The sequence below is a fragment of the Spermophilus citellus genome (assembly GCF_964194105.1).
Source record: "Spermophilus citellus genome assembly, chromosome: 4".
Taxonomy (NCBI): Eukaryota; Metazoa; Chordata; class Mammalia; order Rodentia; family Sciuridae; genus Spermophilus; species Spermophilus citellus.
In genome coordinates, this window is record NC_138185.1 from 216,966,809 (window position 1) to 216,981,993 (window position 15,185).

The 15,185-nt window shown below is 51.9% G+C and overlaps 2 protein-coding genes across 2 annotated transcripts; one reads left to right on the plus strand and one right to left on the minus strand.

Moving 5' to 3' along the window:
* Positions 1-1,671: 1,671 nt before the first annotated feature.
* On the plus strand, positions 1,672-7,511 carry LOC308648659 (uncharacterized protein). The gene is made up of 7 exons (XM_081293585.1): positions 1,672-1,799; positions 2,769-2,925; positions 4,410-4,514; positions 5,278-5,382; positions 6,321-6,350; positions 6,673-6,834; positions 7,288-7,511. The coding sequence occupies exons 2-7, from the start codon at positions 2,802-2,804 to the stop codon at positions 7,368-7,370; spliced, it is 609 nt and encodes a 202-aa protein (XP_081149711.1). The 5' UTR covers positions 1,672-1,799; positions 2,769-2,801; the 3' UTR covers positions 7,371-7,511.
* A 5,677-nt stretch (positions 7,512-13,188) lies between these two features.
* On the minus strand, positions 13,189-14,847 carry LOC308647884 (interferon alpha-inducible protein 27-like protein 2). Its single transcript, XM_081292404.1, has 4 exons — positions 14,726-14,847; positions 14,573-14,602; positions 13,930-14,091; positions 13,189-13,402 (listed from the first exon to the last, which is right to left on the minus strand). Exons 1-4 carry the CDS (start codon positions 14,730-14,732, stop codon positions 13,203-13,205), a joined length of 399 nt encoding a protein of 132 aa, XP_081148530.1. The 5' UTR covers positions 14,733-14,847; the 3' UTR covers positions 13,189-13,202.
* Between the last annotated feature and the right edge of the window lie 338 nt (positions 14,848-15,185).

Genomic DNA, 15,185 nt, shown 5'->3' on the forward strand with positions numbered 1-15,185 from the left:
CCATGATCTGGTCAAACAACAATTAGCGGAAGGACATATACAACCTTCTGTATCTCCCCATAATACTCCCATTTTTGTCATCAAAAAGAAATCTGGTAAATGGAGATTATTGCAAGATTTAAGAGCCATTAATAATGAGATGGTTATTATGGGACCTGCAATCAGGGATTCCTCAATTGTCTGCTTTGCCAAAAACTTGGTATGTTTTAGTTATAGATATGAAAGATTGTTTTTTTTCAATTCCAATTCATCCTGAGGATAGTCCACGTTTTGCATTTACTATCCCTGCACTGAATCATGAAGGTCCTGATCAGAGATATGAATGGAAAGTACTCCCTCAAGTGATGGCTAACAGCCCAACTATGTGTCAAATTTATGTTAACAAAGTAATCCAGCCACTTAGAAATCAAAATCCTGAACTACAAATATTTCACTATATGGATGATGTATTATTAGCACACAAAGCTAAAAACACATTGCTAGAATGTTATGCCACACTTACAAACTTATTAAAAAATTATAATCTAGAGATAGCAATAGATAAAGTACAATTAAATTTTCCAATTAATTATTTAGGAGTTCTATTATCCTCAACCATGGTCCGTCCACCAAAAATTCAAATACAAGTAGATCAACTCAAATCACTTAACGACTTTCAAAAGTTATTAGGAGACATAAATTGGATAAGGCCTTATCTAGGTATACCAACAGGAGAGTTGGGACCTTTATTTGATATCCTAAAAGGTCCATCAGATCCAAATTCACCCCGAATGTTAATGCCTAAAGCAAGAAAGGCATTAAAAATCATTGAAACATATATGGAAAATATGCATTTGGATAGAATTGATAAAGTTTGCCTTTATTATTTATTGTACTACCAACAAAAAATATTCCTACAGGAGTATTTTGGCAAGAAGGCCCATTATTATGGATACATTTATCTTATTCTCCTAACACTATTCTTACTAGGTATCCTGAGGCTGTAGGACAATTAATACTCAAAGGAATAAAAGCAGCAAAGGGAGTGTTTGGAATTTCTCCCAATAAAATTATTACTCCAAATACTATGAATCAAATTGATGAGTTAGCTAATGAGTTAAATACTTGGGCAATAATCATGTGCAAATCTAATGTTTCATTTGATAACCACTTACCATCTAATCCTTTATTGTCTTTTTAGTCATTGCATCCTGTAATTTTTCCAAAAATGACAAGAAAAACACCTATCATGAGTGCTCCAAATATATTCACTGATGGGTCAAATAATGAAAGGGATGGGAATGTGGCTCAATGGTTAAACGCCCCTGGGTTCAATCCCTAGTACAAAAAAATAAAAATTAAATTAAAAAATAAAAAAAAATAAATAAAGGGAAAGGAAAAATTAATTTGATTATAGTTTAGCCAAAACTGGGAAGACAGCTAACCTCCCTTCCCCCTATCACAGAAACTTTATGATTAATAGAAACAAAAATCAGAAAATACGGCAGAGCCAGGCTAGGCCAGCCAGAGATCAGTTGTAATTCTGGTTTTATTGGCTCCTGTCTGGGGCAGGGTCAGCTTTTTGGTTTCCATTGTCCACCTAAGGAAGCCGGCATTTCATGGTTGCTAGATTTCACTTTGGCTTCCTTACAGTTTCTGTTTCCTAGGAAAATGAAACCTAACTCCTTGGCCGCCCAAGCACTGGGCGTGCCCTGCAGCCAATTGGCGGGGGCTTCATCAGTGTTGGGGCTGGACAAAGAACACATGCTCTAGATAAATACCAGGGTCCATTCCACACTCTGAGGACTTCCCTTCACCAGGTAAGGCAGGGAGAGTGGGCAGGGACTGCCTCTTGCTGTGGCCCCCAACCTCAGGTGGGCAGTGCCCAGTGTGCCCCCACTCTCCCACAGATCCTTTTTTTCATCCAGGTAGCTGCGATTGGAATAGAGGAAGGGGATCAGAGTGAGGGAAGAGAGAAGGGAAAACGAGGGAATGAAATTACCCAATTATGCTCTGTGCATGTATGAATATATCCCACAAATCCCACCATTATGTACGTCACAGTATCAACTTAAAATGAGAAAAAAATAAGGCATCCGATTTTTTAAAAAGTTAGGTATTGGGAGAGAAGGGACTTGAGCCCCCACCTGCCCCTGACTTCTCTCAAGCCTCCAGGGTGGGTGGAGGTGAAGTGGGCTCAGAGGAGAGGTAAGTGTCTGGAGGGAAAGCATCAGTCACGATGTGCCTGTGAACTAGAATACCTGTCCCCGGCTGGCTCTTGCCTTGCCAAGGCCTGGAGCATATAGCATACCCTCTCTGGGCTTCACCCTGTTTTCCCATCCCTAAGATGGGGACAGAAGCCCAAGTTTCTCATGTTAGTGAGATCACAGAGCAGCAGGCACCCACAGTACCTCGGCTGCTGTTCATACCTTAACAGTGTGACTAGTTCTGATTTCCCAATTTTGGTGCTTTTAAAATTGCTCCATGGAGATTTAAAGGAATCCCAGAAGTGGCTAAGTGGGTGCTGGGCTTTTCTCGAGGAAGAAAAAGCTGCTGGAGGAAAGACAATACCCTGCGGCTCTCCCCTAGCCCCTACCATGGGTCTTTTGGTAACCTTGATGCCCACATTCCTCCTTCCCTCACCCAAGCCCCCTTCCAGGTCCACTGTCCCTACCAGCTCACAGCAGACCTCTCTACCCATCCCGGAGCCCCTCAGATTTTTCAGGACAGTAGGCAGGAAGCCAGTTCTGGGGGTTCCATTTCTCCATCAAAGTTCTACCCTTTGATAGGTTTGGTCCAATTGAAGCTTTCTGCTCGGCAGCATGGCCCTTACGTCTGCAAGCATGCTGGCCTCCTCCCTGGCCACCCAGTTAACATCAGCAGTGACCATGGCTGAAGCTGGCGGGGCAGCCTGTGGCACCCTTCTGACTGGCCTTTCGTCACAAGGTAAGTATTCTTGGAAGGGGCAGGTGCTAGGGGACAAGAGGACCGCTAAGGAGGATGCAGAGTCCTGCCCTTGAGTGTCCTTGTCCTCCCAGCACATCTATATGTCCCCCCCGGCAACCTCTCAGAGAAGGGCCTGAGGGAGGCAAGACCCTGGCTGTAGGCCTAGGGGTCCAGTTCCCCAAGGGCTAGACCTAGGCACTTCCTGCGTCTCCTTCTCTCTCCAGATGTGAGCCTCCTCATGTCCATGTCTATGGCTAGGGGTCGTGGGAATCTCTAGCTAGGTCCCCCTCCCTAAGTTTCCTTTGTCAAGGAGCCCCCTCTGGCAAGCCTTCCCTAGTAGTTTGTCCTACTAGATCTGATTTTGAGCATTGATCATAACAAACTTCTTCACTTCAGGCCCTCTTTCTTCGTGTGTGTGTGTGTGTGTGTGTGTGTGTGTGTGTGTGTGTGAGAGAGAGAGAGAGAGAGAGAGAGAGATTGAATCTAGGACTCCTCTTTGGTTTATTTATTTATTCCCATCATTTATGTTCCTTTTCAACTCCATTTACCTCCCCCAAAGTCAACCTTTCTCACATGTTTAATGTGTGCCTCCCTACCCATCTCAGCGTGTGTGTGGTGTGTGTGTGTGTGTGTGTGTGTGAGTTTTCATGTTGCAGAAGAGACCTGCCCATGGAGCCAGAGTGGCCATTGTCTTGTGATTCCACAGGAAGAATTTGAAACCGGATGCACAAAGAACAGACAGCAGTGTATTAGAAATGTGCAGTGCTATGTAGGCCAACTCTGGAGAGATGGGTGGTTCTTCCAGAGTCTAGGGTCTTAGGATTTATCTCTTAGTTCTTGCCCTGTTCTCTCAAGGCCCCCATCAGTGCTTTATTACCCCTCATGAACGTGCAGCAAATTTTCTTTGTGAAGGTTGTAATGACCTAGTCCCAGGGGTGGGTGCTGTTGGGTGCTGACACAGTAGTTCCCTTAAGGAGTTATAATTGACTGTGGCTGGGAGGTTTTACATGCCAATTTCCATTTTTCCAGATGTCTGTTTAGATAAGGTGGTCCCCTGTCCTGTCACCTATGCACTCTCTTTGATGTGTGTGTGATGTCCTCCCTGTAAGCTCCCTGCTTCACTGTCCCTCCCCAACCTCGTTCGTGCCAAGTAGCCAGCCAAGAGTCCACGTGGGCTGTTGCAGACTAGTGGTGGTTTTCATTAACGCGTGTGAGTTACACACAGGACAGTGTGTTATGTATGTCATGCTACTGGATTATTTTTTTCTTATGAGAACTCTTCCTTGAGATCCATCAGTGTCCTTAGGGGAGCTTCTGTCTGCTGCCAAGGGTTTCTCTGGGGTGCCTCCACTGCCTGTGACCTTTCTGTCTCCCTGGGTGGACACCCAGGGCTTCTTCCAACTCCACCAGCACAAACAGCATGGATGGGTGGGGGTGGAGCCTCTGATACCTTCCCTGACCTCTGACCCTCTGCTCTTCTCCAGGGGCCACGCTGGTATCCCAGGCTGCCCTGGGCCCTGTGGCATCTACTGTTGGCTCCCTCCTGTCGGGGTTCTCTGCTGTCGCCTCGGCTGCTGCTCCAATTGGAGGTAACTGGCTCTGAGTAACAGATACCACTTGTTGGGCTCCCAGTTCTGCGTGGCGAAGGTCAGGGCCTGGAGCGGAATCCTCAGCTCATGGTGAAGAGATTCATAAGATTAAAATAACAAGATTGGTTAAATTTTATTAGTGTTTTTACACTTAGTTGCTAAGTCTAGCACTTGACATTTGCCAATTCATTTAATTCTTCTAACCACCCCAGAGAAGTTAATATTGTGCCTTATTTACCAAGGGACAACCATGGGCATTTGGTCCCACAATTATGCACAAAGACTGAGTCCTGAAACTGACAATGTATTGATGGGGGTGGGGGCTGGGGAGCCTGCAAGCTGCAACTGCTTTGTTCTTGCAGGGCTCATGGGGCAGTGTGAGCTTAGATCTTATCTAACTATGGCAGAACGTATTGAAAACAACCAACTGGCTTGCTAGTACTAAGGAAACATATTTCCCAGTGACAAAACAGGATGTTCTCATAAAATGCCAGGAAACATACTCCTAAAGGCCTTATTTTTCTCCTTCATCAGGGTCATTATTAGTCTAGCATGAGTGTTATGCTGTCCTTGGCTTTGGCTAATACACAGGAACTCCGCGTTAGGATTCTTCAGGCTTGCACTCTCCATGACTTCAGGAGACTGGGCCCCAACACTGGATGGACATTCGGGGCTTCTTCCAACTCCACCAGCACAAACAGCATGGATGGGGGATAGAGCTTCTGATACCTTCCCTGACCTCTGACCCTCTTCTCTTCCCCAGGGGCCACGATGATATCCAAGGCTGTCCTGGCCCCTGTGGCCTCTGCCGTTGGACCTCTGCTGGGGGCACTGAATGTGGGCTCTGTGGCTGCTGTCCCAATTGGAGGTAACTGGCTGAGTAACAGATGCTACTCGTTGGGCTCCCAGTGCAGCGCAGAGAGGGTGATGAGAAGGTCAGGGCCTGGAGCACACCAGCGTTCCTTTCTGCCTCAGAAATGCACAGATTGTCAGCTCTTGGTGAAGGGATTCGTAAGACTTAAATAACAAGATCAGTTAAATTAATAATTAAGTGTTTTTTTTGGCTTAGCACTTGATATTTGTCAATTCATTTAATTCTACTAACAGCCCCAGAGAAGTTAATACTGTGCCTTATTTACCAAGGGACATTTACCATTGTCCCTCTGCCCTGGGCAGGGAGGAGGGGTGGGAGGATGTTTTCAGAGCTTGGGACAGGAAGTAGAACAAAAGTTTGGAGATATTCCAACAGCAGAGGGTGGGGTGGGGTGGGGTTTGGGAGGAACCCTCAGGCAGGCCAGGTTCTGCACACGCCAGGGGAAGGGCCAGCCACCCACACCCGTGACCTCTGGTTGAGACCAGCAGGCAGGCCATGAGATGGACAGCCTTCCATGTAAGGAGCCCAGTGTGCCAAGCTGCCTGCCGGCCGGGCGTCACCTTCCCTGCCTGCCAATAAGTTGAGCAGCAAATGCCTTTCAACCTGGTTCCTGGGTCCAGAGGATGACCCTGGTTTCTCAGGGCTTGACCTTCACATGCCTGTTGCCCAAACCAGGGAGAACCAGGACCCTAAACCCCTGTTCCCAGATCACTCTTGACCAGGGTGGGTAAACACATTCAGGACAGGTCCTTGGTCTCTGAACTAAGACTCCCCAGCAATCACACCTTCTGCAAAGTCCTGCTTCTCTGAGAAAAGCAGGGAGGGGCAGGCAAGGGCCATTCCTTCCTGGGCAGCAGCTCCCTACAGTGGGTCTTTGGCAGGAAGAGGGAGGCACGACGTGTGAGCCTCACGGCATGTTCTTTCCCTTCTAGTCAAGGCTGCTGCAGTCGTGACTGGTGGAGGTAAGCCTGCAGGAAGGGGGTTCCAGCCCCGCTTCCCCCAAACCCAGGGTGCAGTCAGAGACGTTAGGGCTCCTCAGGAGGGCCTGAGGCCTGGGCAACCCATAGCAGACCCCTCTGGGAGTGCAGCCCCCTCTCCTGGTGGCCCCCAGTCCTTCCCCCACGTTCCCTGCCTTGCTGCCCTGGGCTCATCACTGCTGTCCTTGCCTGTGGTCTCTCCCAAGCTCAGAGCCCAGTTACAGACCCCGTGAGGCCTCAGGATGGGCCCAGGGAGCAGGGAGTCCTTCCCCTGGATCCACCCCCATGCAGCTCCTCTCCCCTACAGTCCTGACCGTGGGTGCCGTGCCCGTGGTTCTGGGTGCCATTGGCTTCACCGGGACAGGAATCACTGCCTCCTCACTGGCGGCCAAGATGATGTCCATAGCTGCCATTGCCAACGGGGGCGGAGTCCCCGCGGGCAGCCTGGTGGCTACTCTGCAGTCAGTGGGTAGGTGTTTGGCAGGGCTTGCTGGGGAGGGGACGGAGGAACACAGGAGCCACCGAGGACCCAGCCCAGATCTCACCCGTGGCCCTCGGCTGCAGTCCTGCCTCACCCTCCTCTTCTCTCTCGGGTTTCTCTGAGGGTGGGGGGGGTGGGGGGAGCCCTGGCTGGAGCTGCTGGCTTAGGGCCAGGTCACTTGGGGCATCTCCTCCCACTTGGGGCTCAGCCTTCCTCTACGCGGAGCAAGGCAGTTCCCGTGGATCCACCACTGGAGTCCCTCCTGGGCCTCTGCCCGCAGCGCCTCTCCCCTAGACCAAGATGCTGGGGTTCAGGAAACAGAGGGTCTGCTGTGAGGTGCCCCGCCTCGGGCCCTCATGAGGAGCATCCCTGGTCCTGCACTTTTGTCCTTCAAAGCTGCCTTGGCCCTCCCCCCTCTGCTCACCCTCTGCTTTTTCCCAGGAGCGGCTGGACTGTCCTTGTCGTCCAAAATGGCCCTGGGCTCTGCTGGGTCTGCCCTTATGGCCGGCATAGTGGCTTTGTAATAGTTCCTGCTACTCCCATAGAGAAGAAGACCCCAGGAAGAGGTGGTACTGCCCCTCAGCCTGACCCGGGTGGGGCCAGTCCTGGAGGGTCAGCACCAAGGACATACATTTCTTGAGAATAAAGCTTGTTGTTGCAACCCACCCGAGCCTCGCCTCCTGCTTCCAAGATGGGTGGGAAGGGCCAGGCAGGGGCTCTCTCCCACCGAGTGTGGGTGTGTGCTGAGCAGGAATGAAGTAAGTGTGAAGACAGGAGCTGTCCCCTGCCCTGCTACTGACAGTGTGTGTCACTCTGGGCAGGTCACTCCTCCTGTACCTCAGTTTGTCCTTCTCTAAATGGGGAGTTGAACCAAACGACCTCCCACATCCCAGCCTGGGTGGGTGTTTGGCTCGGGTTCTGCGAGGAGCCACTTCCCTCAAAGCCAGATCCTACTGTCCTTGTACTTGCCACCTCCTTGGTGTCTGGTGGCCATTTCCCTAGTAGCCTGGGCTGTTTTCCTTTTCCACACTCTTTCGCCCCAAGGAACTGGGCTGGCCATCTATGGGCTGAGACTTCTGAAACTATGAGCCCCAGATAAACTTCTCCTCCTCTAAAATTGTTCTTGTCAGGTCTTTTGGGCACAGGGGTGGAAAAATCTGACTAGAACAGACATGCTCAGGGGGCTGAGTTCTGTCCAGCCAGAGGGGGACAGAATCAACTCTCTGGGTGTGCAGCTTCAGGGAGTGGAGGGCTAGCTTTGCCCTGTGTCCTCTCCCTTGGGCTCTGTTGCGGGGGCAGTGAGCCTTCTACACCCAGGAGAGGACGGCAGCACGTCAAGGGAGGCCCACAGCAGGGCCACGGGGGTCTGGTCTCCCGGAGCCAGATCACTACCCCGCCCCCAGACTTTAGAGAACTTGGTAGCAGAGAAAGCAACTTCTCTTGTGCAATCCAGCAGGGTGTCTCTCAGTGCAAACAAACACATCCTGAAGAACACCAAGGAACCTTCTAACTCCGAGCAATAAGAGAATGAACCCAACTGCTGAGGGCCATTCCTTGCTAGCGTACCCCATGTTAATGATTTCGCTGTTGACATTGCATGTAAGGTGACCTTGCTCAAAGACCAAGGTGGATCCGGGTTTAGAGCTGATCAGGTTTGAGGAAGTATCCCGGTCCTTGGGTTTAGGGCGTTCCCAGTTTAAGACTATATGGGTTTTAGGGAAGTTGGAGGTTAAAGATTATTGCTGCCGGGATTAGGGCGTTCCTGCTGCCTGAGCTCTCGTGAGATTCAGAAGGTAGATTGGAAAAAAGCCTCGTGGAGTAGGTGATGTGTGTGGCAGCAGAACTGGGATTGCCTGGGAGCGTGTGTGGAGGCCAGTGTGAGTTTGGGAATAAAGAATTGCTGTTTGAATCTACAAAGCTGTGTGGTGGCTCGTGATTCTGTGCCCAGCCAAGACTGCGGCACCCAACCAAAAAAATGGTTGCTTTGACCTTTCCTCTCTCTCAAAAGAGCATTAAAATACCTGTCAGGGATTAAAGAAGCCCTGGCCTATAAGGAGAAAGAGAAGGAAAGAGGAGATGACAGTAACAAAATTTTAGGAGCCAGAAATGACCTGGACAAGGGGTCCTACTTAGCAGCACCATGAAAGCAGAATCTTGGTTGTTGGTAAGGAGAACTTGCCCCACAGGACCCCGCGCAGCTCAGCCACTGGAGTGGCCCAGGCCTCTGGAGTTCAGCACAAAGGTAGGCTGACAGCAAGAGGGCTGGTGGCCAGGCTGTTTAAGAAGCAGGCAGACCCCAAGGGTTCCTCCCCACAGATCACTGAGGCTGGTATCTTTGGCGAGGTTGGTCTCTGGACCAGAGAGTACCAGGCACAATGGAGAGCAGGAGCTTCATACTGAAAGGTGAAAGCTTCCAAATAAGTGTGAAGACCCTCACTCTTCATCAATGCTCCTGGGATATGGGCAGCAAGTTGGACTTTGTCCTGCCAGAAGCAGGACTCGGTCACCCTTGACACGATTTCCAGTCCTCCACCCACCGCATGTTCCTCTCCAGATGGTCCATCCAGGTCTTTGTCTTATATAACCGCCTCCTGGTGACCACCTCCCTACAGGGTGACTGGACACACCTGCCTGATTACCCCACTGGCCATCGTCCTTGTGTGGACTGCACAGAATTGCCACAGGGACCAACTCTCCGTCAGTGTGACCTCCGGGAACTCTCGCCTGCTCGTTCTAGCCCCCCCAGCTAGGACTCCCAGGGGAAACCTGCTTGGCAATGCCCTGGTCCCCAAAAAAGGAACTGGCCCAAGGGACCCTTGCTTTTGCCTCTTCCTCCCACCTACTGGCTGAGCGTATGGATGCCGGGTGGCTTCCTGGTCCCATGGCCCTGTGAGGCAGGCTGCCCTCTCCAGCTGGACCTGTGAGCAACCGGCTGCTTCTGTCACTCGTGGGCTGTGTTGAGCCGCCTCCTCCATCTCACACCCGACCTCACCCCCAAGTCTAACTCTCCTCCTGCCAGGGCTCTGCGGCAGAGGGGCCATCTTGGAGTAAGTGACATGGTCAGACAGGAGCCACAAGGACATGTGCCAGCATGAACAAGTCTCCTGTAAAGGGGACACCTGGTCGTGGTTTGCATACTTAGACATTAAATAGCTGTCCCCTTGGATAAAGAAGTATCCCATGAGCTGGGCATGGTGGCACATGCCTGTAATCCCAGTGCTTCCAGAGGCAGGAGGATCATGAGTTCAATGCCAGCCTCAGCAACTTAGCAAGGCCCTGTCTCTAAATACAATATTAGTAAAGGGCTGGGGGTGTGGCTCAGTGGTTAAGCATCCCTGGGTTCAATCCCCAGTACCAAAATAGAAGTATCCCATGAAAAGTTCATAGTGAACACCACTGACCAACCCCTGGAGTTCCATCCGGGAAGGTCTAGAGTTTATGGCCACTCAGAGCGAGAGCTCAAGACCTAATTAAAAGAGGCAGGACAACAATAGGAACCACAGCAGGGGCAGGCTGCGAGGACTCTCCCAGGGAATCTCACCGGCTCTGGAAAACCAAGGCTCCCATGCTGACACCCAGTAAGGGGTGGCCCTGTGACGGCTCAGACAGATCACAGAGCTGTCCCTGGACTGACAGAGAATCCTGTGGCAGAGCCTGATATCTACATCCCAGGAGGCTCCACAGAAAGGGAAGCAGTTGTGAGCCCCACCCCTCTGAAGCCCTCAGGGTCCCAGCAGCAGCCATTGCCGCTGCTGTTGGAGCTGGCATCTTGCCATAGGCTGGAAGTGATCTACTTGTGGGTGGATCCTCCTTGAAGAAAAGAAGGCCAGTAACACACCACCCCTGGACATGCTCCTTTCTGTCCCAAGAACCCAGCCAAGTTAAGGGAACAAGAAGAGCAGTCCTGGACGGGAATGTCTAGATAAATCTGTATCTTGAAGGACAGAGAGTCCTTTTCTCACATATATTGCAACAGGGCAAACCTCTGAGAACTGCTTTCTTGCACACATGCCAGGACAGCTGCTCCTCTGAATGCTGGTCCGAAGAGGATTTCAGGAACAGTTCGATATTGTGCTCAGTCCCATGCGATTGTGGGAGGCCCTGAGCAGTGGGAGGGATCTGTCTTAGACTGAGACCTGGGGACAGATTTGAGTGCAAGTTGTTTATTTGGGACGTGACCCCAGGAAGCACCAATTGGGGGAAAATGGAAGTGAGACAGGGACAGGAAGGTAGCCACAGAGCGTCCACTAGTGAGTGAGTGTGTACCGTGGGCAGCTGGGGCTCCATCCCACTGTGCACCCCTGGTTGTCCCATCCAAGGGGAGTTTATCCTCTAGCTCCCATCCATCATTGGTCCAGGGATATTCTTGAGGGGCCAACACTCCGACACTCGCAGCCTGCCTTGGGGCCTGCAGGGAGGTACTGGGGCAAGGAGTCAAGAGGGCTGGATATAGAGTGCAGCAGCAGGACCGGAAGCACATGGGCGCAGAAGTAGGTCAGAATGGAGGTCATCCAGTCTAGACCCACATCCCCCCAAGACCTGCATTTCCCAGGGCTGCCTGGATGTCCCCCTTCACCGATAGTCTTGTAGGTATTTGCCACCCACCATTGTTGCCATGGAAACATCTAATTACTTACTTTCTCCTACACTCCCTCCTAGCAGCTGGGACCTGGTTCCCTGGCACACCTTACTCTCTGCCAGACTTCCATGTACCTTTAGATGACCACCCATTTGTCCTTTCTCCAGGAAGTCCCTCTAGCTGTCCCCCTCAGGAAGAGATCCCTGTCTTCTCTGGACTCCCTGCTGTGACTAAAAACCATCTGTTATGTTTGGGAGACAAGGTGTCCCTCAATAGCTCATGTAATAGACAATAATGATTAGATTAGAAGAGCTGTGACCTAATCAGTGAATTAAGCCATTGGAGGATTTAATCATTGGGATGAATTCCTGGATGCTCACTGTAGGCAGACAGGGCATGGCTGGAGGATGTACGACCACCATTAGCAGAGCAGCACCTCCCTCATGCCCTTCCGCCATGATGTTCTGCTTCATCTTGAGCCCAGAGCAATGGAGTCACCCGACCATACACTGCATCTCTGAAACCATAAGCCTGAAACGAATGTTTCCTCTAAGTTGTTGCTGAAGGTATTTTGGTCATAATGACAAAAAACCTGACTAACAGGCCATCACCGCACTGAACAGGTGTCCTGTGTCACACTCATTTATGTGAGTGCCAGTTCCTCCTGATATCAGACTCCTTGGGTCAGTGTGGACCTCTCCTGTCCACTGCAGTATCTGTTGCGTGGACGACGACTGCAAGGTCTGGGTGAGGGCATGGTCAGGGTTCCAGAGTGTCATGCGTGAATATCAGTCTCCTTTTAAATTTTCGGGATACTGAGGTTGCTGTTTTTGATTCAGTCTCCCTCGCCTGAGGTACCCAGTGCCCAACTTTTACACTCAGCACATTGTATTTCCCTGGCAGTTTGCTTGTTGACCTCTGGACAGGGCTGAGGACAGGCCAGAAAAAGAGACTGTCTTGCTCTTCCTGGGTGTCTAGTGCCTTTCATGAGGAAGGGCTGAGGGCACTGGGGTCAGTGGTTCATCGTGTGTCCCAGCTATTATGGTCTGGATCTGAAATATTCCCCCAGAGGCATATGTATTGAAGGCTTGGTCCCCAGTGCTGCAAAGTTCAATGTTCTGGAGGAGTGACTGGATCGGGAGGGCTCTCACATCAGTGGATTCATCCACTGATGGATTCCTAATTTGATGGCATATTAATGGGAGGTGGTGGAAACTCTAGGAGGCGGGGTGTCATTGAAGGGAGTGTGCCATCAGAGGGTGTGCACTGGGGGCTATGTTATATCCCATCCCCTTCCCCTCTCACTCTCTCCATTTCCTGGCTGCCAGGGGAGCAGCTTTCCTCCACCACAGCCTCCCTACCATGATGATTCTGCCTTGGAGCCAACCACGGACTAAATACCACTGAAACCCTGAGCCCAAACCATTCTTTCCTCCTCTGTTTTCATCAGTTATTTTGTCTCAGAAGCACAAAGCTGACTGGCCCACTACCCATCATCTCTGCCCGCCAACAGGACTGTCTGTCCCCTGACACTGAACAAGGGGTAAACTTAGGCCCACAGAAGTCCCTCTATGGATCATTCAGTTCATCCCTTGCAAGGCTGGGCCCAACCAAAGCCTCCCATCTGTTGACACTGTGCTGGAGCAACCTGCCCCCTCCCTTTGCCCTCTGTGACAAAGCTGGCTAGGAGAACCAGGGGGACTTGACACCCCCAGCTCACAGCTCCCCAGACAGAGCCACGAGGAACAGAGATGGGCTACACATTAGCAATGGATCTTTATTTCTCATCATCCTCTGATCTGAGTGGGGGTTTTGGAGGTTCAACTTGGGGTACATTTTCTCTTGGCTGGTCCCCTTCAGCATTGGGTCCATCTTGGGGGAAAGTGGAAGTCTTTTTTGAACCTCCCAACCAGGCTCCAAAAGCAGACCCAACAGAGCCCAGGAGGATGTTAGATGAGGTGGAGAGCCCAGCTGCCCCTGGGGAGAGACAAAGGGTGAGCACAGGGTAATGGCTAAGCCTGAAGTCCAGAGAGCCCCTGGATCCCTCCTCTACTTCCTGAGTCACCCAGGGCTCTGCTTTGACGGAGGACTCTGGAGGTAGCTGAGAGAGACAGGATGAATCCATGGGAACTGAGAGACAGAGGAGAGGGGTCACCATCCACACACAGACCAGAAAGCTGCAGATCCCCCATTTTCACAGACCACCAAGTCCCAGAGAAGGGAGGGTACCATCCAAGGCCACCCAGGGGTCAGATTTGGGGAGGGCTGAACCCAGAGCCTAGGCAACCTAGGTACAACCTCTTGTATCTTGGGCCAAACTTCTGTTTTCTCCCTAGGGAGAACCTCTACACTTCCACCGGAACGTCACTCAGAAGGAACCAGAGATGGGGACAGTGAGACAGAAGAACTGCAGGGAGCCAGAAGAGGCAAGAGAGGAACCCTGGGAGAGGACCCCCCTGGGGCAAGGCTTCTGGTGTGGAACCTCACCTGGCTTTAGTCCTTACCCACTGACTGCAGTGTCGCCACCAGGCTGCCCGCCGAGACTCCACCCCCATTGGCGATGGCTGCAGCCGACATCATCTTGGCAGCTAGAGAAGAGGCTGCGATTCCTGCCCCGGTGAAGCCCAGTACGTTGAGCACCACGGGCACAGAGCCCACGGCCAGCGCTGTGCGGGAGAGGCGCAGGGTCGGGTGGGGCCGGGGGAGGGACCCCTTAGGAATTCCTCACAGTTTCTGGGGACGGTCTGCTCTGGGCATTTGGGAGAGGACGGCTTGGAGGGGGACCCAAGATAAGGGGGTTGGAGTAGCGTGGGGCCAAGAGGGGGCGACGAGGTCGTAGGAGGATCAGGAGTAGCCTGGTCTTGTCTTAACCTGCTGTGTGACGCTGCTTTGTCGCTGTCCTTCACTGTGTGCCATCACCACTGTAGATTTTAGCGCAATTGTCCTCACCTTCCCCATGTCCCCATGTGCCCATGATTGGTAAGGACTAAAGGAGACCCTGGGTAACTTTTCCCCCTGGAGTACTGCAAGTGCGCCTTCCTGGCCCCGCGCTTCGCCCAGGCAGCTCCTGGAATGGCCGGTAGGCTGCTGGGAGCCCCACCCGACCCTGTCTCCAGACTCCCAGCAGCGCGGGGCCAGGAAACAAACCTCCTCCGATTGCAGCAGCAGCCGCCCGTTCTAAAGAGAGGGGCGGGAGAGCGAGTTAGCAAGGTGATTGACGAGCGAGGCCACCAGGCGCTTCCCGGGCTTCCAGGGCCAAGGTCGGGGGGTGGGGCCTGCCCCTGGCCCTGGGAGACTCACTCAGCATGACGAGGCCGTCCCTGTCCCAGCTCCGCTCAGGAAATGACAAGGCTCTCTTGGAGGGTTGCTTCCTCGGGAACCAATCCGGACAAGGCCCGCCCTCGCAGCCTGGCACCCAGAGCTAAGCGCTGCACCCCGCGCTCCGCCCACCTGCTCGGCTGCGCCTGGCCCGCCACCTCGCCCGCTGCAGGGGCATCCCACGGGCCGGGGGTGGGGGTGGGGGCTTGGTCCGTGCTGAGGATCTACCAAAGAGAAAAAAATTCCCAAGCCCCGAAAACTGTAGCAGGTGGGCGGTGCTTCCCAGTTTAGCCTCCCTCCTCCCCGTCACGGAATCAGTATTCGCTGCAAAAACCAAACAAAATAAAATCGAAGACTTTAAAGAGACAAACAAAAATGTAACTTGCAAATTGCTCTTATATCTAATTGGTCATTTAGATTTTCTCAGACTGCTTAGTATTTT

Excerpts from the sequence above, each read along its gene's own strand:
- LOC308648659 (XM_081293585.1), top strand. The coding sequence starts at position 2,802 with ATGGCCCTTACGTCTGCAAGCATGCTGGCCTCCTCCCTGGCCACCCAG. Across the intron at positions 2,926-4,409 it reads GACTGGCCTTTCGTCACAAG|GGGCCACGCTGGTATCCCAG; the intron begins GTAAGTATTCTT and ends GCTCTTCTCCAG. Across the intron at positions 6,351-6,672 it reads TGCAGTCGTGACTGGTGGAG|TCCTGACCGTGGGTGCCGTG; the intron begins GTAAGCCTGCAG and ends TCTCCCCTACAG.
- LOC308647884 (XM_081292404.1), bottom strand. Across the intron at positions 14,092-14,572 it reads TGCTGCTGCAATCGGAGGAG|CGCTGGCCGTGGGCTCTGTG; the intron begins GTTTGTTTCCTG and ends TCTCCCGCACAG. Across the intron at positions 13,403-13,929 it reads GGCGACACTGCAGTCAGTGG|GGGCAGCTGGGCTCTCCACC; the intron begins GTAAGGACTAAA and ends GTCTCTCCCCAG.